The sequence below is a fragment of the Meles meles genome, chromosome 21 (assembly GCF_922984935.1).
Source record: "Meles meles chromosome 21, mMelMel3.1 paternal haplotype, whole genome shotgun sequence".
In the NCBI taxonomy this organism is placed as follows: Eukaryota; Metazoa; Chordata; class Mammalia; order Carnivora; family Mustelidae; genus Meles; species Meles meles.
In genome coordinates, this window is record NC_060086.1 from 32818676 (window position 1) to 32842474 (window position 23799).

The window sequence follows — 23799 nt, forward strand, 5'->3', positions numbered from 1 at the left end:
TAACTTCTTGCATATCACTCATAGAAACATTTTTTAATATATGTCTCCTCTGGAAAGGGAAACAAAAGCAAAATTAAACTTGGCGCTACACCCAAGATAAAGTTTCTGCCGAGTAAAGGAAACCGTCAACAAAACAAAGAAGCAACCTACTGAATCGAAGATATTTGCAAACGATATATCTGATATATATATTTGCAAAATATATAAAGAACTTATACAATTCAATACCAAAAAAACCCAAGTTTCTCCAAACAAGACACACAGGTGGCCAAGAGACACATGAAAAGATGCTCAACATCACTCATCATCAGGGAAATGCAAATCACAACCACAAGGAGCTCTCACCTCCCACCTGTCAGAATGGCTAATTTTTTTTTTTTTTAAGATTTTATTTATTTATTTGACAGACAGAGATCACAAGTAGGCAGAGACACAGGCAGACAGAGACAGGGAAGCAGGCTCCCGGCTGAGCAGAGAGCCTGGATGTGGGGCTTGATCCCAGGACCCTGAGATCACGACCCGAGCCAAAGGCAGAGGCTTTAACCCACTGAGCCACCCAGGCACCCCCAGAATGGCTAAAATTAAACACACAAGAAATAACAAGTGTCGATGAGGATGTGGAGAAAAAGGAACCCTTGTGCACTGTGGGTGGGAATGCAAACTGCTGATGCCACTGTGGAAAACAGTACGGGGGTTCTCAAAAATTAAAAATAGAATTACCTTATAATCCAGTAATCTCAGTACGGGGTATTTATGCAAAGAAAACAAAACACTAATTTGTAAAGAGATATGCACCTCCGTGGAAAGTGCAGCATTATTTACAATACCCACACTACGGAAGCAACCCGTGTCCATCCATAGATGAATGCATGAAGGAGGTGTGGTATACACACACAATGGAATACTACTCAGCCGTAAAAACAGAATGGGCTCTTGCCACTTGCAACAACATGATGGACCCAGAGGGTAAAATGCTAAGTGAAGTCAGTCAGGGAGAGAAAGACAAGTATGAAGCGATCTCACTCATATGTGGAATTTCAGAAACAGAGGAAAAAGAGACAATCAAAAAACCAGACTCCTAAATACAGAGAACTGATGGTGGCCAAAGGGGAGGTTGGGGGCGATGGGTGAAATAAAGTGGATGAGCACTGAGAAGTGTACAGAATTACGGAATCACTATATTGTACGCCTGCAGCTAATCTAACACTGTGTGGTAATTGTACTTGAATAAAGAGAGAGAAACCCGTATGAAATACATGCCAGGGCCATCATCACATCCATCCTTAATGTGACCCATCCCCCAAGGAGAAGTTAAAGGAAAAACCTCGACTTGATTAAGTAGGAACTGCAGGTTCCACAGCTGCCAAAACCGTCTGGGAGTTTTCGCGGCGCCTGGCATTTTGATTTGAAGCAGGATTTACATCAGAAGCACGGGGAATGGCAGAATGGGAGGACCCCGAGCTCACCTCCCATGGACACATCGAGTGTGTAACTGAATATAGTGAGGCTCACTCTGCAATGACCTGGAGACTAACAAAACTTCTCTCTCCCACAGCTAAAGATCTAAAGAAGGCCACGCAGAGAAGGGAAGGAGGGGCAGGGATGTGGTCAGGAACCAAATCCCTGGCACGGTGATCAGATCACCTGGGAGCGTGGAAGTCCTCCATGAGGATCGAGGGGATCAAGCCCCACAGTGGGCACCCCAACCTGGGGATTTGCAATGGGTAGATGAGCCCCCAAAACCTCTGGCTTTGAAAATCAGTGGGGGCAGGGGCCAGAAGGCTCTAGGGACCTGAGATTCTGCTCTTAAAGGGCCAGTACTTTTTATCACTTGGTCTGAGACCCAGCACAGAAGTGGCAGTTTGGAAAGTGTCCGGGTTATGTGTGAAGGAGACTTACTTTTTTAGGGCGAGAGCAGGGATCTGGGGGAAATTTGTGTATGAATGTAAATGCTGCTGGGAGCCAGCTCTGACACACTGTCTGTCTGTATCTTGCTGGCGCTGTTGCCCCGCCCACCAGCACATCCACAGAAGTCTTGGCCAGTGACGACAGCAGAGTGCACAGTCCACACAGAGGACACCCGGAGTGACTGGTTCTGGTAAGCAGGGGGGACTGCATTCCTGGGCCTCACAGGGTGCCTTTTACATAAGCAACTTCAAGAAGCAGAAAATATAAAAAAGAACCAGTCAAAGCTGAAGAATAAAATAAATGAGCTGAAGAACACACGAGAGAATCAACAGCAGATTAAAGGATGCAGGAGAACAGGTGCATGATCTGGAAGACAGGGCAGTGGAAATCATCTGAACGTAACAGCCGAACAAAAGAGAGAGAGAGAGAGAGAGAGAATGAGGATAGCTTAGGAGACCTCTGGGACAACAAGTGTACTGAATTCGCATTTTAAGTGTCCCTGGAGGAGAAGAGGGAGAGAAAGGGCCAGAAAACTTATTTGAAGAAATAATAGGGAAATTTTCAGCTAACCTGAGGAAGGAAGCCGCCTGGTCCAGGAAGAACAGGGAGCTCCAAACAAGATGAACCCAAGGATGTCCACATAAAAATTAAAATGTCAAAAAATTAAAGATAAAGAGAGTCTATTTATTAGAAGCAGCAAGAGAAAGGCAACTAGTTATGTATAAGGAAAGCTGAGGCTATAAGCTGAGTTTTCAGCAAGAACTTTGCCAGAAGGGAGAGGCACAATATATTCAAAGTAGTGAGAGGAAGAAAAAAAATCTGCTCAGCAAGGATATCATTCAGAATTGGAAATATAAAGAGTTGTCCAGGCCATCAGAAGTCAGAGGAGTATATCACCACTGAAGTGGCCTCACAAGGAATCTTAAAGGAACTTCTTTAAGTAGAAAAGGCCATAACTCGAAGAAAGAAAATTATGAAAGGAAAAAGTTTAATCCAAGCATAGCATCAAAGAATGTCATCTAATTACAAAGAAAGAAAGCAAAAGAACTATGAAAAGAAATTAAAAAAAAAACCCATAACCAGAAACAGTTTAAAAAATGGCAATAAGTATATACTTATCAGTTTAAATGTACACAGATTAAATGTGCCAATCAAAAGACATACGGTTACTGGATAAAAAAAGGTAAGACTTACTTGTACACTGCCTATGAGAGACTGACTTCAGACCTACAGACACATACAGACGTGAAGGGACAGAAAGAGATACTCCATACAAATGGAAGCAAAAAAAAAAAAAAGCGCTGATGTAGCAATATTTAAACAGACACGGGCTAACTGGGTGATGGCCGTTAAGGACGGTACTGATGTCATGAGCGCTGGGTGGGATATGCAACTGCTGAATCACTAAATTCTACCTCTGAAACTGATAATATATGTTAACTGAGTTTAAGTTAAAACTAAAAAAACCAGACTTTAAAGCGAAGGCTGGAACAAGAGACAACGAAGGGCACTGCATAATGACAAAGGGATCAGTCCAAAAAGACGACAGTCAACTGCAGTATCTCTGCCCCTGATGCGGGCGCCCTGTGTAGTACCTGTAGGTGGACGTATACGTGTGGGGCTCTCTCTGTAGCGAAGACTGACAGACAGCGGGAGACACGGACAGTAATACAGCAACAGCAGGGGACTTCGACACCCCACTCACATCAACTAACATCGTCCAGGCAGAAAATCAGTAAGGAAGCAGTGGCTCTGAATGACCCATCTGACCAGACAGACTTAATAGATACAGGCAGAGCATTCCATTCCCAAACAGCAGAACACACACTTTTCCAAAGAAGACATCCAGATGGCCAGCAGACCTAGTGAAGGCGCTCAGCATTGCTCAGCATCAGGGAACTATGAATCAAAACCACTAAAGACCGCTTTGCACCAGTCAGCATGGCCTGTATCAAAGACAAGAGGTATCAAGTGTCGGCAAGAATGTGGAGAAAAGGGAATTCTCCTTCCGCACTGCTGGTGGGAATGCAGACTGGTGCGGCCACTGTGGAAAACAGTACGGGGGCTCCTCAGAAAGCTACAACTACAGCTACCGCAGGATCCGGCAGTTCCACTTCTGGGTATTTATTTGAAGAAAGCAAAAACGTCAATCCACAAAGACAAATGCACCGCAATGTTTACCGCAGCATCATCTCCATAAGCCAAGCTACGGGGCAGCCCCAGTGTCCGCCCACAGACGAAGGGCTGAAGGCGGCGTGCTGCACGCACTCCCTCACGCAGAGGAGTATTACTCTGCGGTAATAAAGAGTATCTTTCCCATCTGTGACAGTAGGGATGGACTGAGAGGGGACTTGGCTAAGATTAGTCAGTCAGAAAAACACAAATACCAGACGATTTCGCTTACCTGTGGAATCTTCTAGAAAACAGAACAATGAACAGAACAGACACCGACTCAAAAACACAAACACGGAGGGGGGCGGGTGGAAGAAGTGAAGGGGATGAAGGGGTACAAATGTCCGGTTACAGAATATATCACAGCGACGGCAAGTACAGCATAGGGACAGTCAGTGACCTTGGAGTGACTCTGTGGTGACAGATGGGAACCACACACTGCTGAGCGTTCCATAACGTCTATGAACGTCGGATCACTGTGTCGTACGCCCGAAACCAATATAATATTGTATGTCACCCCTACTTCCATTAAAAAAATAGCATTTAAAGTTCAAACAAGGCTCCTGGCTCTGAAATTTGTGCTTCTATTGCGGCAAGTACGTCTTCAACAAAGGACCTGTGTGTGGGCGACTCCCCAAATGCAAGCCTGTGGATGTGGCCACTGGGCTCACTTACCTCTGGGAGGGAGGACTGGGCGCTGCGTGTCTGCTTGATGGCCTCCTCGTAGCGGGGTGGGTCTTTCGTCTTGGGGACCGGGCTCCCAAACAGGGAGTGCTGGACGACACACGGCTGGGGTGGCGGGGGTGAGCCGGGCTGAGGCAAACAGAGGGAGGGACACGTCAGCTCCTCCTGGCCAGGCAGGGCCCTGTCCTCAGCACAGTGGAGCCCCAGGACCTAGGACCCGCATGGCTGCCAGGATGCCATCCTATATGGGAAGGGCCACCTCTACTGTGCTAAGAGCTAAGCTGCCCCTTACAACTGGCACCACAGTAGTCTGTCTGTCCTGTCCCATGCATGCGGACAGTCCAGGGCGAAAACGCTGGGGCTCGGAATGCTTCTGGACGCCAGCAAGCACGTCTTGTAGCTGCTGCTCCGTGCTCACGGCATTACCTTGCTGGAGCTGGTAGGTCCGTTCTGCAGGGAGGGCAGTGGGGCACCTCTGGGCTGCAGAACGCTGGGGGGAGTCTTATTGACACAGGGCTGCTGGACCGCTGGGGCGGGTGCTCTCGGGTAGGGGAGAACGGTGCTCGATGCTGACGTTGTGAAAACCTGTAAAGAACCAATATTTTCCATTCATTGTGTTCTTTTCCTCTTCTGACCAAAGAAAACCACGTTTTCAGACAAGGGTCAGCAAATGTTTGCTGGAAAGAGCCATCAGGTATCCAGTTAGGGCCTGCAGGCCCCGGGGTCTCCTCTCTCCTACGGCAGCCCAGGGGCAGCCTCGACCATACAGAAATAAATGGGTGGCACTGGGTTCGAGCAAAACGTTATCCACAGAGACAGGCAGGGGCTGGACGCGGTCCCAAGGCCACTGTTGGCCGACCCTGACTTCCTGGCATCAATCGTCCCTTTACTCAGTGGCCTGTCTCTGAGGGTGGTGTGGACCACACCTCCTGGGAAATCAGCTTTTGCTTGGTGTAATTTTTCTCTTAAGCGAAAGCTTAATTTCTCTTCTTCTCCAGGATGATCTCATCTACTCCCATGGCTGTAATGTTCACGATTAATCTAATAATCCCCACAACCACTCGTCTTTTCCAACCTTGCTCCCAAGGGCCACAGCCATTTACAACCCTTGTAAGCATAAATTTCGGACATCTCAAATTTAATATATTCCAAACTAAACTTTCCCCTTTCCTCCCACCACCTCCAGCCGCTGAGGAAAAATAATTCTTGGTTTACCCTCATTTATTTTTAAAACTTTGCTGAATGGAGCCGTCAGTCTCCTGCGCTTTCTGCCCTCAGTGCTCACGGAGCTTCGGAACGCCTCCTGAATCAGGCCTCTGTTCTGTTGTCCTAATCCGGGCCCTTGCTATCGATCGCTGGAAAACTGGCACAGCCTCCATGCTGAGCCCCCCATCCCGCCAGCCCTCCGCACAGTCACGGCAGGGACGCCCACACCTGATCGAGACCCCGCACTCCCTGGCTCCTCGGTCCTTCACGGTAAAAAGCTCCCCTCTGGCCAGCACGCGAACCTGCTGCCGCCACCTGGCCCCCTTTCTAGCCGACCATAACGGCCACCCGGGCTGTGTCCACTCTCTTTTTTCCAGTTTCTCAAACACTTTTCCAGATCTCTGCGAGGCCCCATTTAAAGTCTGAGAAGCTACCTTCTGTCGGGGTGCGGGGAGGATTCCCTCCTGTGGAACGGCCAACTGTGTGTCTGGCCCATTAAGAGCCAAAGCTTTTATGGCCTTTTACAGATGTATGGCCACATACATCTGGGCTTTTGCCACTGTATTTCACAGAACTGATCTACTCGTAAACAGATCTAATATACTTTGTACCCTATTCTGAAAGAGAAAAACTTAGCCCTGTATTTCTGTCATAAATATACATGTATATTTCTCAAGTGGGAAAGTGTATTTATGTGTGCGTCTATATATCCCTCCGAACGGGACAAGTGTAACTCCTCTTTGGAAAAGCTGAATTTCCTTATATTTGGTACAATAATTTCTTCCTTTAAATTGGAATTAATGACCCCTAATTCTAGTATTTGGACACTTAGTGAATAAGCCCTTATTCATCCTGTCTATACCCTGTTTTTCCCTTTCCTCTCTAAATCAAACTGTCTGGACATTTGGAACACTCATTAAGCTTATCACTAAATTAAAATGTTATTCTGAGCCCTATAAGTAATGTGCAGCTATAACTCCTTGCTCACTGCGTTTCCCAGAGGAGATTCTGGAAGAGAGCACCAATGACTACTGTTTCTGTCTATTGCTCCAGTGGTCTTAGCCTAGACGGTTCACACCCCCTGGACCATGTCTATAGGTACACCTAATTATCCAAGTTCTTTTATGCGGAAGACTGAGATTCTGAGACCAAGAATTCTCAACTTTTAAAATACTAAGACCTGGGGCACCTGGGTGGCTCAGTCAGGTCAACGTACGACTCTAGATTTCAGCTCAGGTCATGATCTCAGGGTAATGAGATCAAACCCCATGCTGAGCTCCGTGCTTGCCATGGAGCCTGCTTAGGATTCTCTCTTTCCCTCTTCCTCTGCCCCCTCTAAAAAATAAATTAAAAAAATAAAATAGGGGCACTTGGGTGGGTTAAGCCTCTGCCTTTGGCTCAGGTCATGATCTCAGGGTCCTGGGATCGAGCCCTGCATCGGGCTCTCTGCTCAGCAGGGAGCCTGCTTCCCCCAACCCCCCGCCTGCCTCTCTGCCTACTTGTGATCTCTCTCTGTCAAATAAATAAATAAAAGCTTTTAAAAAATAAATAAAATAAAAGGGTGAGACCTATTTTTGAGGCCTTTGAGAGTTTCCTGGCAAGGAGATGTGCACATAGCTCCACCTACTGGATAGGAGGGAATTTTGGTAGCTTCTGGGGCCTTCACATCAGAACTTCTTGGTAGGAACATGTGTAGAAGTTACCGAGCCCTAGCCCAACACCGTCATTTTAAAGACGAGGAAAAGAACACTCAGAGAAAGTAAGTGAATTTCACACAAGGCCAACCACGTAGGAAGTGGGGAACCAGAACGAGCAGACCTGGGTTTTCTGGCTCTTAAATCTCCGAGACGGCAACTCTTACCTATATAGAGATCTTACTCAAGGTAAACTTTTCAGAAAGTATCTTTTTCATCTTCAAACATCTCTTCCCAGGGAACAGCACTTCTTCCCCCTCCAAAAAAATTATTAATTTGAAAAGAAATCTATTTTAAACTCCAGAAAATCCTACATATGAGGATTAATAACACACTCTTGAAACTTTTCCTTGGAAAAGGGGCTTAACTGTTAAGACGAGCTCTCTTTCCGTAATGAACTCCCTTCCCCAAACAGCTGGGTGATCCCCAGCCACAGGCCATGCGCCCTCAGGCCCGCTCAAGGAGGGGCACATCACACAGAACAGACAGGGGCTTCCCACGAGGAGATTGCTTTGCGGGTGCTTGCGGGATGGCTGAGCAGACGACGGCTCGCGTCAGTGACAGCTTGTCACCGTTAGCCTTCACCCACCTTTCTAACTTGCTGAGGCTGACTGCGCACATGCGGCGTGAAAGCGTCTTGCTTCTGAGGTACAGTCTGGGCTAAGCCCGAGGACAGCGTGGCCGCTGCTGTCTGGGGCTGAGTCTGGATTCCTGCTTGTGCTGGAGTCTAGGAAGCAGATAAAAAATCAATTTAATTGTCAAAATCAATCTCAGAATCAAGAGTTTAGACGTGCGGGCACCTGACTGGCTCAGCTGGAAGAGCGTGAGATTCCTGATGTCAGGGTCGTGAGTTTGAGCGCCACGTTGGGCACAGAGACTACTAAAAAAAAAAAAAAATATATATATATATATATAATATATATATATATATATATAAATTTTAAAAAAAGAGCTTAGATGTGGAATAAAGGGTCATGTGGGGATCATATCTGAAGTGAAATTAAATATTTACAGACACAAACTTCATTTCATTAACACACAGATTTGAGCCTGAATTCTAAACCAGAGAGTGAAACACCAGACCAGTTATCTTCATGCTCTGATTGTTTCTTAAGTGGCTAAGGTTTTCATTGAAAAATTTTGAGAAGAGAAAACGGAAATAGCAGCCTACAGGAGCTTTCCACATACTGGGTCAGCTGCTGCAGTAGCCGGAGCAGCGGCAGGGAACTCTCTGGGGCTCCCCACCCTGGACGGCGGCTTTTGAGCTGCAGGCTGTGCTCCCGCTGGGGGGCCGTCAGCCACACGCCGGGGCACACACAGGCCCAGAATCAAAAAATGGGCAGAAGATATGAACAGACACTTCTCCAATGAGGACATACAAATGGCTATCAGACACATGAAAAAATGCTCATCATCACTAGCCATCAGGGAGATTCAAATTAAAACCACATTGAGATACCACCTGACACCAGTTAGAATGGCCAAAATTAGCAAGACAGGAAACAACATGTGTTGGAGAGGATGTGGAGAAAGGGGAACCCTCTTACACTGTTGGTGGGAATGCAAGTTGGTGCAGCCACTCTGGAGAACAGTGTGGAGATTCCTCAAGAAATTAAGAATAGGGCGCCTGGGTGGCTCAGTGGGTTAAGCCGCTGCCTTCGGCTCAGGTCATGATCTCAGGGTCCTGGGATCGAGTCCCGCATCGGGCTTTCTGCTCAGCAGGAAGCCTGCTTCCCTCTCTCTCTGCCTACCTCTCTGCCGACTTGTGATCTCTCTCTCTGCCAAATAAATAAATAAATAATCTTAAAAAAAAAAAAAAAAGAAATTAAGAATAGAGCTTCCCTATGACCCTGCAATTGCACTGCTGGGTATTTACCCCAAAGATACAGATGTAGTGAAAAGAAGGGCCATCTGTACCCCAATGTTTATAGCAGCAATGGCCACGGTCGCCAAACTGTGGAAAGAACCAAGATGCCCTTCAACGGACGAATGGATAAGGAAGATGTGGTCCATATACACTATGGAGTATTATGCCTCCATCAGAAAGGATGAATACCCAACTTTTGTAGCAACATGGCCCGGACTGGAAGAGATGATGCTGAGCGAAATAAGTCAAGCAGAGAGAGTCAAGTATCCTATGGTCTCACTTATTTGTGGAGCATAACAAATAACATGGAGGACATGGGGAGATGGAGAGGAGAAGGCAGTTGAGGGAAATTGGAAGGGGAGGTGAACCATGAGAGACTATGGACTCTGAAAAACAACCTGAGGGTTTTTGAAGGGGCGGGGGGTGGGAGGTTGGGGGAACCAGGTGGAGGGTAATAGGGAGGGCACGTGTTGCATGGAGCACTGGGTGTGGTGCAAAAACGATGAATACTGTTACGCTGAAAAATAAATAAATAAACAAACAAACACAGTTCTTGTTCTGAGAACATCAACTCCACTGGAAGATATGGTTGGAAAAAAAAAAAAGCTCAGAAGAGCTCTCTTACAGAGTGGACCTTCAATTTCACAGACACTGGGAAGTTTAAACAGGGGAATTAGAGTTTTTGCACATGCCAAGGGCCTTGGGTCATGCTTCCTAACCCCAGGGGTACAGGACCACTCTCTTCTGCCATTAAGAGACTCAAAATTGAGGAGCACTGCCCCCATTCTGTTTACTTGTGGCCCACACATTTTGTTGAAACCTACCAAAACGCATCACATAAAAACAGCTTGAGGTCAGTACACGGGTTACACAGGCATAAAAGGAGGTTTCCTGCCTATCAGTGCCTTAGCACGTCTCTCAACCACATCCTCTGTCCTAGGTTTGTGGTCACATTCCCCTTAGATACCCAACATGCCTTTGGCATCTCTGCCTCACTGGTGTCTTCCCAGAACTACATTTAGCAGGCAGAATATAGGAGTGGGCGTAAAAGTGAGAACTCTAGTCAGAATTACCCAGCTCCGTCCTGGAGCAACTTGCCAAACCTCAGTTTCCCTATCTCATAGTGGGTGTTACCGCTCAGATCTCCTGGAGGAATGGAGCGCCTGGCTGGCTCAGTTGGAGGAGCGTGTGACTCCTGACCTCGGGGTCATGAGTTCGAGTCCCACATTGGGTGTAGAGATTAGTCAAATAAAGAAAGAAAGAAAGAAAGAAAGAATGATAAAGTGCTTGATGCTGTGTCCTGCACACAGAGCGCCCAGGGACACTCGCTATTCTCATGCCACTGTGACCAGTATTTAGAAATGCCTGCACGCGGGAGACTGTGTTCACTGAAGATAAAAGGTTTGGACAGTAGAAGAGCACCTCTTGTTTTGTCTGTAGCACAGAGAAACAAGGCTAGCTATTCACGTTTTGGAAATTCGATTCTATGAGGCCACCCCCTCCCCCACCCCCGCATTTCCTGGCACCCCGAAGCCTGGCGGGAGGCATCTGTGAGAAAGCGTGAGGCAAGCGTCGGCTCTCGGCGGGCTGTAAGGCAAGGGAGTTAGAAGACACGCTTCACACCTGGAGTCTGAGGCTGCCTACGGGGAGCTGCACTGAGGTGACCCGGGAGCCCTGGATGGACAGCGGCAGCAGCAGCTGGGCGGTCTGTGTGGTCAGTAAAGCCTGAGGCGCAGCGACACCGGCAGGTGGCGGCTGTCCCTGCGAACTCACGTAAAACTGGGGGACGATGCTCGGCGGCTCCGCCTGGGCCACGGCGACCTCCTGCTTGATCACCACCGCCTTCTTGGCCACCAGGGCCTGGCCCGCCGCCGAGAGGGGCTGGCCGACGGGCGGGCCGGCTCCCGGGCCCGGCTGCCTGGAGCCCGAGCAGTCGCTGAGCGAGGCCTCGTCCTTGACGGAGGAGCCGGCGCTGCCGAGTTTCGGATCTAACTTGGCCGCCGAACTGGCTGCGGTGCCGGGCTGCGCTTCCAGCGGCGGCTGCTGCCGCTGCCCTCGCTTTTCCACCTCGAGCTGCATTTTCAGAACTTCCACGAGCTTCTGCTCTTGTTCCAGTTTCCTCTTGAGCTCCTCGATCTGCTTCTCCTTCTCCTGCAGCTTGCGGTCCTTCTCAGCCGCGTCCAGCTCCAGACTCGACAGCGTGCTGCTGGTGGGGCTCGGGCTGTCCTCAGGGCCCGTCACTCGCAGAGGGGACGAGCACAGGAACTGCGCCGGCGACATCATGGTCATGATCTCGGTGAAGGTGTCTGCCATGCTTGTGTCCTCGGTCCCGAGACTGGACTGTTCGGAGGGGGACGGTGAGATGGGCAGAGGGGAGCTGACGGTCTCAACATGGGCGGCGGTGCTGGTGCCGGCGGGTGGCAATTCTGCCTTGAAGGAGGAGCCCGAGCTGGTCACGGGGTTGTGTCGTGTTGTGACGGACAGTGCCACGGTGACTTCTGGGTTACTGGTGACGACGGCGGACGCGGGCACTGTCAGGACGCCGCCCGCAGTGACGCTGCTGCTGTTCATTTCCTGGTAGGGTTTCAGGCGCTCGATGAGGTCCGGTTTGGTGCCTGACACCGGAAGACCCCTTAACTTCAGTTCTGTCTTCAGCTCCGACACCTGCAAGTACAAACAAGTCACACCTCCTCTTCCGGCCCGCAACTTCCGGCAAATCTATGGGACACTTTGATGAGAAAGGGGCCGATGTCTGTCCGCTCCCTATGACCGCACACCAGCAAGCAGGAAGGTTTCTCTTCCTAACCCACAGACACACATAGCTACAGACCCCAAGTTCTGCAAAGGCCAGTGATCCAGCAAGGATTTATGTCCAAGGGTTGGAAACCAGAAATCATGATGATAACCATCATGTTCACTGAGTAATGACCAGGTGCCAGCCACTGCTGGACGTGTTTTCCTCTTCCAACTCATCTTCCCAGGAGCTGTGGGTGTTATTACTACAATTCCTAGTTCACAGAGGCGATGGGGGCAGAGAGAGTCTGACTCGCCGTGGTCTGAGCTACCACAGATAACCGAAGGACGAGCTGGGGTGGAAACCCATGCAGGCTGGCCTTGGAGATCAGATCCTGGACTGTTACATTTTCCCTGCTTCTCCCAAACTTGGAAACGAGCAGGAAGAGAAAACCTGCCTCTACAGTCAGAACTGGTCTGGTATCTGCACAGGGTTTATGCTCAACGCATGAGAATCATTACTGGTCATCTTAACTCACTGAGCCACCCAGGTGCCCCATTACTGGTCATTTTAAAAGAAACTTAATGGACATAAACAGAAAGTGCCTCTGTAGAGGTTATTTTCTGTTGGTGGAGTTGAAGGTCTACTGAAAGCTTACCTACACATATTAGAGAAATCTGGCAAATCATTTACCTTTCTGTGGTACCTATGGGTGCATAAACTCTCCTTGAACTTCTCACCTTTAAGTCATCCAAGCTAGAAGGCAGAGGTCCCGGCTTTCTCACAGGAGCAGATGTATTCTGTCTCGGAGGGTTAGGTGTGGTACTGTTCAGAGTGGAGTTCCCACTGTTGTTATTTTTGTCATTAAGTGGCCTTCAAAAGAACGAGAAAATGAGAGAGTTTATAATAAAATAATTTCTGAATTTGACATTGCTTCTACTAACAATATGTTAGCTTGTGAAGAGAAAAATGCCATGGGCATGGGTTGGAAGACTCAATATTTTGCAGACAGTCATCAAATTAGATTGCAGAGAAAATCCCTGTCAATTTTGTTTGCTTGTTTGCTTGCTTGGTAGAAACTTAGAAGGTGATTCTCAGCTTTATATGGAAATACAAAGGACCAAGAAAGGCCACGGCATCCTTGAAGAAGAATTCGGAAGAGTCATACCACCAGATATCAAAATTCATTACAAAGCCAGTTATTATGATGGTGTGGTGCTGGGGGCAGAACAAATGGAAGAGAACAGAGGATCCAGAAACAGACCCTCACATATATAGCCTCTTGAGTTATCACTGAGGCGGCACTGTAGTGCAGTAGGAAAAGGGTGGTCCTTACGATAAATAGTGCTGGTCCACGCTGGCTATTCATACAGAAAAAAATAGGGCCCTTGACGGACCCCTACTTCACACCATCTCAAAAACCTAAATGTGAATTATGAAACCAATAAAGCTTCTAGAAAACTTCGGATAACATCTTCATGTCCTTTGGGTAGGCAAAGATTTCTTAAAGAGGATACAAAATGCACTATGAAGGACACATTTAAGGGTTAAAAGTCAAGGCATGGGAAGAGATATTTGTAATATGCACTCCTGGCAAGGCCTCATATCTAGAATATACAAAGAAGTCTTAAAAGCAGTAAGAAAAAGACAAAGCCCAATGGGGAAATGGGAAAATCTCGAACAAGCGTACCACAAGAAAGGATCCCCGAGTGGTCAGTAAGTGTGTGGACAGGGCTTAGCCTTGACAGACAGGAGGACAATCAAGAAAAGCACAACGGAACAGCACTGCATGCCCAGCTCAAGTGCTGTATGATGACTCAGACCGTGGGTGCCGAGGACCCGGAACGTCCCGAGCTCTCAGCCGTGGCAGGTGGAAGTGTGAACTGGGAGGACCACTCTGGAGACCTGTTTCCTGCTGTCTGCTAAAAACCGGTGCCTCTCTTTTGACTCAGGGGCGTTCCTAGAAGGACACCTGACAAGACAGACATGTGTGAGCCATGTTTATTACGGCGTTATTCACACCAGCCCCAACTGGACATGACCCAACTGTCCACCAAGAGGATGGTGGGTGGATCGATTATAAAACACTAGACAGAGTAAAAAGTAACTGCTGCTTTCTGTGCCAGGAAAGATGCAACTTAACAAACATAGTATTGAGCAAAAGCAGCAAAATAATGTGCACTGTAAGATGGCGTTTATGCAATGTTCAAAAACTGGCCAACTAGTCTATGGGACACAAGTCACTGAGAGGGGATGCAAGGATGCCCTCCTGGCGGTACTGGGGATGTTCTGTTTCTTGATTTAGGGATCTACTTGGCATCGATTTTCAGCTATGATGTATGGGCCTCTCCACAACCTATACTTCATTTAAAAGGGTTATTAAAGAAATGTTGGTGCATCTATTGTACTTTTGTACTCCTTTGCCTAAACTCCTTTCCTTATCAAAACCAGGTCCCCGTCTAACTTCTTCCCCGTGTATGCTACTCTTGGCAACAACGGCATTTCTCTTCTGGGTGGTTGCTATCCATTCAAGAAAGGTCCACATGGTGCTTGACACTGAAGAGCCAATTTCATTACAGCCCCACGTTTCACTGTTATATGAACCTTGGTGCTGAAGCAAGGAGACTCTGAATTCCTTATTCTGAACGAGGATGAGGTCCCCAGTTAGAGCAGCTTCGTCAAGAGCGTTTTAGGAAGATCGTGTTTGAAGCCATTTCTGGCCCTGTCAACAGCTAACTCTTGACATAAAATCTGCCTAAATTTTGTGGCAGTTAAATATTTTAAGTATTTAAGTTTTTTGAAGTTTGGATGGAATGGCAAATGTTTTATGTATCATTTTTTTCCTTTCTAAAAATTCAGTTTTAAAATCTTTTATTAGAATTGTGAAAACTTTTAATGTAAATCAGAATTTCTCAACCCTATTTTCATTACTTTCCCTGCAAGGAGCTTTTTTAGATTTCGTTTTCCCTCATCAACCTCCCAGTGAAATTTTAATACCATGGGGGTACTGCATAATTACCTATGTACTATATATCTGGGCTTTCTTAAGTAAAAAGTGCAAAATTCCTCCCAACCAGCTTTTGCTCTTTTGTGAATATTATCTCCTTGAGAGAATATTATCTCCTTGAGAAGGCACCATGTAAATGTGACTTTTGATGTACCATCAAAAAAACCTGATGATTCTATTTTGTGCTTTTTTGTTGAGATTCTCTAATACCCTACTTGTTACTATGATTAACAATTCAATGTTTACTCTGACCTTTGAAATAGTAAGTTGATCATTCCCACCCCCGCCTCAAATCCACGGAGAAAGAAAAGTTGATGTGTAGGGGGGCGGGGACCTTACGGAATGTGATGACAGTGTAGATGAGAAACGCAAAGTCCAGACACACGAAGGGACCTTCTAGGACCCTCCGCCAGTGTGTGGCTACGCTGGGACCACAGCCCTGTCTCCCAGGGCTCCTGATCTTCCCAAGGTACGGGAAGTCTGCGTCATCAGATAAAATCCCGCTATATGGGTGCTATAAGACTTCCACATTGCTCTCTGTGCTGGAATTCCGGGGAAAACAAACACTGTAATAAAAACAACGTTTCCACATCCCGGACGTGGAACTTATACAGAAGTGATGTTCGGTCTTTATGTGGTGAACAAATGCAGAATGATAAGGGGTCTTTCCTCCTCGTTCTTTTTGGGGGATGCTTTCCTTAGGTAGGTGGCTTGGCGGCTGCAGGGATGGGAATGTTTACGGAGGAGAGGGGAACTACAGCCTTCATGGAAAGGCAAGGAACCGAGAGAGACCAGATCCTCGACACCCTCGGATGTACTCTTTCCATCCACAGACTGGCCCCACACAATTTCCTTCATTACAGAAAAGACGATTTCATAGATACCCTACGCAAAACAATCCTTTCATGGGATTTTCAGTTTAACAGGTTTCCTTGCCTGGGAGCAGGGATCAGACATTCCAGCTCTTCCTGGAGTTACTAGGAGGAGGAGGGTGATGTCACGTGCTGAGCACGCAGCTCGGTGCATCCTAAGGAGCACAGAGATGGGAGCCAGGGTTCGCGTTCGCATCCCCGCTGCCTGCTGCCAGAGGAGGGCGGCGGCAGGGGAGGGCGCCTCCCCCGGCCTGGACAAAGCTGTAAAGCAGCGGCCGTTTGCCTCTGATACTCTTCCAATTCTCTTTGGTCTTCCCTGGTTTCCTTCCAATGTCAACATCTCACTCAGGCCTGCTTGCTCTTAAAGTAATAACATGCTACACAAATTCCTTCTTTCTTCATCTTTGTTTTAGATTTAAGTACTTTACAGTAAGGTCTGAATGACTAATAGGTCTAATCTTCCTCGAGGTATCAGGATCTTCAAAGAAAAAAGTGAACTGATAATCATTAGCATATGAGGAAATGGTTCTTAACAGAGGAGCTTTTTAGTGGGTTTTACTCCTTTCCTACTCCTAGAAGATAGGGCTCCCTGCGGAGGAATGCTTGGCATACGTGTAGAAGACAGGAGTCAAGTTTCTACAGATCATAAACTGAGAGGCTTGATCACTGAAAACATTTTTTCTTCTAATGAAATCCTGCATCTTTTTTAAAGTTTCTTTCTGTGAGTTGAACATTCAACTCACTTCAACTATCCCTTTCTCCTGAAAACTGAGGGAAATGAAAGATAAGGCCTTTGCATTTTTATCTACGTTTCCCAGCAAATGCATACCGAGGGTGGCTATCTAGAAATTTCTATCAGCGCATAACTGAAGTTTGTAGTGGATGTCCTGCTACGGATTCGGTCTCGGAAGCTGGTGGAACTCACTTCCTTCCGTCCCTCCCAACTGGGCTCAGACTCTGGAAATGTGTTCCTTCTCCACAGTTGTTGGTCACCAAGACCTTTAGTTGTCTTTGAAACATCTCTCATCTGTTCCTTCCTTCTCGTTATCAATGCCCTTTCATCTTCTCACATCTACTCTGTTGTGAAATTTCTGTTTTTCCTATTTCCAGACTCCCCTCCAGGACCAGCATCAAACCGCTCTTTCTTGCACTTTGATTCCACCGTGACAGCCTTCTGAATCACCTACCACATCCAGATTCAAGGCTGCCCGGCTGCGAGCTCTTCCAGACAGCGGCTCAACTCAGTTTTGTCTTCTACTTTTCTTAAAAAAGGAATCACATTCTTTATTTGGGCTCTTTTTCTTGTCAGCCAGTAACCAGACATCACCCACTCCTTCCTCTGTTCTTGCACCAAGATCGTCCCCCTTGGCTTGAAAGGGCCCTTGCCTGGTTTCAGGCTCTTTCCCATGTAAGTATCCCACCTTTCTCATAGAGCTTTCTCAGCCACTCCAGCTCCTAGTCTTTTTTTTTTCCTGTTTACAACAGGCCGTACACTTGTGTGCTCTGCTCACGGCATCTACTACTACCTGGGTGAGTAACGGGCAAAAACTTCCCGGGTGGGTCACGGTGGGAATCCCCTCTAACTCGCAAGGCGGGGAAGGGCTTTCAGGGACAGACCGGGCGCCGGACGCTCTCCCAGGGACCAGGGCACGAGGGGAAGCCCGGGCGGCGGAAGGCCCTGGGCGAGGAGCGAGCCGGCCCCCCGCAGCCCGCGGGCACGCGCGTACTTGAGCGGCGCGGGCAGGATGGTCTGGTAGTTGTAGCGCTGCTGCTGCTGGCTGAGGATCTGCAGCTGCAGGAAGAGCTGCTGCTGCTGGAGCAGGCGCGCGTAGTTGGAGTCCATCTGCGGCTCGCTCTTCTCGCCCTTCTGGTCGGGCGGGATGTACTGGTGGTACTTCAGCTTCTTCACCCGCGGCTTGGGGTCCTTGCACTTCTTGCTGCGGTGCTTGTCGTTGGGGTTCTTGGGATGGCTTTGCTGGTTTCGGGAGAAAGAGAAGAACGTTTTAGGAGAAGCCACCACCGTGTGCCTCAGGGACCCGGGGGCGAGCGGCGGAGGACCCCGGACGCCGGCGCTGCCGACGGGGCGGCGAGTCCCCGAGTGCGCCTCCGGGGTGAGGAAAACGTGGGGACGCCTCCTCTGACCAAGACATCTGGCTCCTAAGGACTTACTTCCTCCTGCTGCCTTGTTCCCTTAGAGTAAGGGAAGGCCATGCGGCTCAGCCTTATCCATTCAGTTCAGCCAGCAGTCACTGCGGGAGTCTCACGCGGACACACTCGGAAGGGCTCACGCAAAGGACTCCTAGTTAGACCAGGCTGCGGGCTCGGGCTACAGACGGGAGAAGACGAGCGCTCCGTCACTGTAACTGTGGACTATTTTATGGTCACTGAAATACTCTAGAGTCATTCTTGAGTGGATATGTACAAACAGAAAAAATGCTTCTAATGGAATAGAGCAGACTATGAAGTTATGTATTTCTTTTAAAAAAATTCTTGAAGAGGGGAGGGCAGGGGCCGAGGCAGAGAGAGAGAATCTTAAGCAGCTCCATGCCCAGCGTGGAGCCCCAAGTGGGGCTCGATCTTATGACCCTGAGGTCATGACCTGGGCCCAAATCAAGAGTTTGACACTTAACTGACTGAGCCACCCAGGTGCCCCTCGAGTTACGTATTTCTAAGGAAAATGCACCCAAGTACTGCAATCTCACAGTATTAGTCAGTTCCCCGTCATCTGCTTATTGTGCTATCAATAACCGATTTTATTCCTGCTCTTTTCAGAGTGATTACAACAATGGATGCGGTCTGGGAACCCGAGGTGGCACGCTGTTATGTAATGATGAAACCACTGACCTGGCTAACCAGGAAGGCACCTGCGGGAAAAGGGAGGGGACAGGCACACAGTAGCCAGTAGGCCTCAGACTAAATCTGCTGTTACTTAGTCACTGGCATGTTCTCCCACGAAGTGAGGGTGGGGAACAACAGCTTTCCTCACAGAACGCACACCCCCCCCCCGCCGAACTGTGATCTGTTTCTCCTGTGTACTTGTCTCTTCCTCTCCTAGCACAGTCCTGGGATCCCCGACCCAGCCTCCGAACCTCACCTTCTTCAACAATGCCTCCGGCCCCAGAATCAAAGCCCTCCCTACAGGCACACCAGTGAAGAGGAGAGACCCAGAGAACAGGAGAGGCTGAGAGCTCGGCACCCACAGGGACAGATGGGTCGGCATCCGAACGCTCTCTGTGCCATCTGGGGCACACGCTCGCGAATGTGGGCAAGGGAGGAGAGCTGATGTTATTAGCTCAGCTGCCACGTGCCACGCTCGGGAACTTCTGGCTCCAGTACTAAGTGACGGAAGACGGGGAGATATACTGACTTGTGCCCTGAGGCCATAGACACTGGGCTGCACGGACACGAAGAGGCTGGAGCAGAGAGCCTTCTCTGCAGGAGGGCCGAAGACCACGACCGTGCCAGAGTGGATGGAAGCAAGGAATCTGGGGAGGCAGAAAGAAGGCTTTGCTGCCCTTGGGGAGCCTGGATCCTTCCGAGCCTCGTTACTTCTTCCGGCCTCCCTTCTGGAAGGTGCCGGGAGGGTTGGCTAGCTCTCCAGAGTCCTTTTTGTGTTCTAAACGTTTGACATCAGTGTTCTGCTATGTTTGGCAAAGCCACATCTGAAACGATGACACTATTCTCTATCACCGTCCCTCCGCCCCCATCCAGCAGTTCTAAATACACTTAAAAAAAAAAAAAACTTCAAAAGTGTACTACTATATATTAAGAATTTTGATCTTCCGTGGGGCTTGTTCTAGCTGGATTATTTGCGCCCAGTCAAATGCAGGGAACGGTGCCACCAATCTGCAGCTTATCTGGAGAACAAACCCGGCTTCCATAGGCCAAATCTGCTAAATCAAAAAACACAGCCGCTTTTCTAAAGCCTTTAACCTGTCATGTAATACATCTGGACTAGCGCTGACACTGACCTTGTGTATAAAGTCTGAAATTACGTTCCCATCAAAGACATCTGTTCGTGAGGCTCCCGACTCCCCAACCATGCGCTAAGCGGCTCGATCTCACTCCACTCCCAGGGTTTCCTTCATTCTGGAAGGAATGGATGGCGGCAGAACTGGGAACTGCTGATAAAATGTATCCTAAAGCCCTTCTGCAGGGCTCCGGGAGTTTCACAGAGACTGAATGTTTTGCGGTTCTTCTGTGACTACAGAACAATTGGGCATTTGTGGAAGGTGGTGGTTTCCAAGACCGAGGCATGATCGAGCAAGTCTGCCTGTGGTTTTGTTTTCAAGGCTTCAGACTGAAAGCCAGGCTGGCCAACGCAGACGTGTGCCCCTGTGTTCCCGCAGACAAGCCACCGGTAAAGACCTCGAACCAGTGTGTGTGCAGGGACCCACCTTTAATAGCGCCGGCCCAGGCTTTGCCGAGGACACGGTATTCGTAGGGACGACAGGTGCAGTGGACCTGGTGGGGGGCTGATCCGCAGGAGGCGTTTTCAAGAATTCAGGAACTGCAGGGGACACTGAAGTAAACTGGTGGAAAAGCCAGAAAGCGAACAAGTATGTGAACTCAATGACATAAAATTAGAAAAACCAGAAATAGAAGGGAATGACCTAATTTTTTTTTTTTTAAGTCCACCGGAAAACAAAAGAAAAATGTACTACTATGTCTGAGACCCAGATGGTGGAGCACCATGCTTCGCCTCCACCGAGTCAGCCAGCCAGTCTTTGTCCCAATAGCAATGAAAAGCTAAAGCTAAGTGAGGTTCGACTGACTCCGCCCTGGTAGTGTTTTCTCAGAAATATGGTCAGATCCGCCCTGTTTTGGCAGAAGAGAAGTCCAAGACTCTTGTAAAAATGATCAGAACAATACAGGACACTCGTGAGGTTCTCTTGCTGTACAGAGCGGAGTAATAATCCTGGTGGGTCCCAGTGTGGTCTTTAGACTTGGTCACAGGCTCTCACCAACACTGTCAGCACATCCTGGGCCCAGGGCCTGGAGCACTGGCTAAGAAAGCCCCCGTTCCTTGGAGGCCCACTTCACATACGGGTCCTTAACTCTGCTTTACACTTTGTGTCCCCGTGTCCAAGCCTGACGAGCCCTCCCCTCCTCCGCAATCCCCCACCCTCATCTCCCGCAACAGGAGGGTACCCGCCAAATGCATTCTGTAACAGCAACTTGATTCGCTGATGGCGCACCCTCACACCTAAAGCAAGAAGCTAATTTGTTACCGAGGCCAAATGAGCAACCCCTAAACCTCAATTTGGAGTCCCGTGTTAACAAAGGAAGCTCCCTCGGAAGGCCTTGATAGATTTTATCAACAACCTAACGGCCCATCTCCACTAACAGTCTACTTTGAGTAGATTTTACGTATTCACTTACTGGAAGCAGATCTTACTACTATAACAAATCCGTTCAGTGTCGCACAGTGGTTAGTACATGGACTCCACTGTGACCAGCCTTGTCTTAAAGAAAATATCTCTCTTTATCACGTCCACTTCCCCCACACAACTCTCAAATTCATTATGAGAATCAAAGTCAGTTCCTTTGCAGATATACTTGGGTTTAAGAATAGCACACTGTATTTTTCCTCCTTAAAATAAATGACCTGAGAACTCAGAGGCTGTTTAGCAGCAAGAAATATGAAGCTTGGCACATACTAGTTACTCAATAAATATTTGTGTAATGGGTGAATGGAAATTCCTTGCGGCTTTACTCATGCGGGGTGAGGCGCTGGAGGCCGGCTGGGACTCTGAGTATGTGTGTGGGTGTGCAGTGGACTCTGCTCGCCCATGGGGCTCTCTCCCCGAGCTCGCTTTCCTTTTTGCCACCGATTTCAGCTTTTAAGTAATTATAACGAACAGTGTTGGCTTTTTAAAGATGGCTACACGGTAGCCCCCTCCACCACGGTTTATGGTATTTTCAGTGACCCGTGGGCATCTGCGGCCCAGAAGCAGACGACCCTCCTCTGACATACGGTCACAAGGTCAACAGCAGCCTAAGGCTGTGTCACATGCCTACCTCGTTCACCTCACTTCATCTCATCACGTAGGCACGTCTCCTTTCCATCATCACAAGACAAAGGAGGGCGAGTATAGGACGGTAAGATATTTTGAGAGTGAAAGACCACATTCACATAATTTTTATTATACTACATATTGTTAGAACTGCCCTATTTTATTATTATAGCTGTTGCTCTCTTACTGTGCCTGATTTATAATGAGAACTTTATGTCAGTACACATAGGAAAAAACAGTATACACAGTGTTGGGTACTATCTGTGGTTTCCAGTATCCCCTGGGGATAAGGGGAGACTACTGTACTCAATTGCATTCAAACAGATGTGAAAGAAAGGGCCTTATCTGAGAGTCCTGGCACCTGTGTTTCAGGCTGACCCCTGCCCCCAAAAGGCCCTGAGCCAGCGGCTGCCTCAGTGAACCTCCGACATGAGAGGACAGTCAAGGCCAGCCAATCAGTGCTTTAAAGGATGTGGTTTTAATTGTTTCCCTTTCACTTTGCACATGTTTTGGAAGTGAGGATATTTATCTCTGGGTCAATTTTCACACAGGGAACAACATTCCTTGGCTGTGATACAACTGGCATATGAAGAAGAGATCACATATTTGAATATATATTTGCATATATGATGAATAAACATACATTTCATATATATATACACACTTCTTGTAGATAAATTCTGTAAACCTGGCCAGCTGTTTTACCAGTCCAGCCCCCACGGACTGATATGATGGCAATGATGCATTTGAGAGCAGTCAGTGTTAAAAATCTGAAAAATAATCCAGAAGCATGAATGTGGTATCAATTTTAATATGTATGAAAATGATTGTCCTTGAGTTCTAGATGTTTCCTAGTGAACTTCAGCCTTGACTACTGATACCCTCATCTTACTAGCTCTTGTGGTATTTCAGTGTGACTTTGCTACCCAGAAAGCCACAGACCCCAGTGAAACACGAGAATAAGCTAGCTGAGATACAGTGATTATTAGTCTTACCTACTCTGAAGATAAATTCTGGTTAAAAAGGGAGAAATGTCTAAACTCCTCTTTACATGCTGCCAGTCTCTTTCATATGCTTTAGAAATGAGCCCTCAAACAATCTTACATCCTATCTTCATGTTATTAGGATCCTGGTGGCTAGAGTTAAAAAAAAAAATCTAAAGAGCAGTACTTCTGAAATGCCAGCATTCCAAAAAGGATGAAACGAATATCCAAGCCATAAAGGATACTACACTTATTTGGTTCCACAGTCAAGTGAGCAATACGTTAAAATCTTAATAGAATGCCCTAAGTGTTTAAATTTCCACTGAGACCTAAGTTCACCTTTTGTACTTTCAAAATTTAATCTCAAAATGATTCAGAATCTTTTCTCCAAGAAAACAAAAAAGCTGCAAACTTTGCTTGGTTTGATTAGATCTGACCGCTGTTCCCGACCTACAGGTCTCAGGACTTCTAATTCTTCAACTGTCGTCACGACACCATGACAAGAAATGTCAGAAAAACACTGCTGTCTAATATTTAGACATGTATATTGAGGCTTTAAAATAAAACTGAAAAAGAAAAACTGAAAAAAACAAAAAGGGAAAAAGAAAGCACTTTGAACCTTAAAGACTGACTTTTCTCTTCTAAGAAAATGCTA

General features: G+C 47.7%; 1 protein-coding gene across 6 annotated transcripts in view; it reads right to left on the minus strand.

The window, feature by feature from the left end:
* The window catches only part of MRTFB (myocardin related transcription factor B), a 185654-nt gene that overhangs the window by 18397 nt on the left and 143458 nt on the right, over window positions 1-23799 (minus strand). For 5 of the 6 annotated variants that reach the window (XM_045992699.1, XM_045992697.1, XM_045992698.1 and 2 more), the window contains 7 exons: window positions 20542-20676; window positions 17872-18119; window positions 13006-13138; window positions 11155-12195; window positions 8254-8391; window positions 5191-5349; window positions 4756-4893 (listed from right to left, as the gene is read on the minus strand). In XM_045992699.1, the coding sequence (XP_045848655.1) occupies window positions 4756-4893; window positions 5191-5349; window positions 8254-8391; window positions 11155-12195; window positions 13006-13138; window positions 17872-18119; window positions 20542-20676 (1992 nt within the window). The remainder of the gene's footprint in view (window positions 1-4755; window positions 4894-5190; window positions 5350-8253; window positions 8392-11154; window positions 12196-13005; window positions 13139-17871; window positions 18120-20541; window positions 20677-23799) is intronic. The other variant, XM_045992703.1, reaches the window with a different exon arrangement.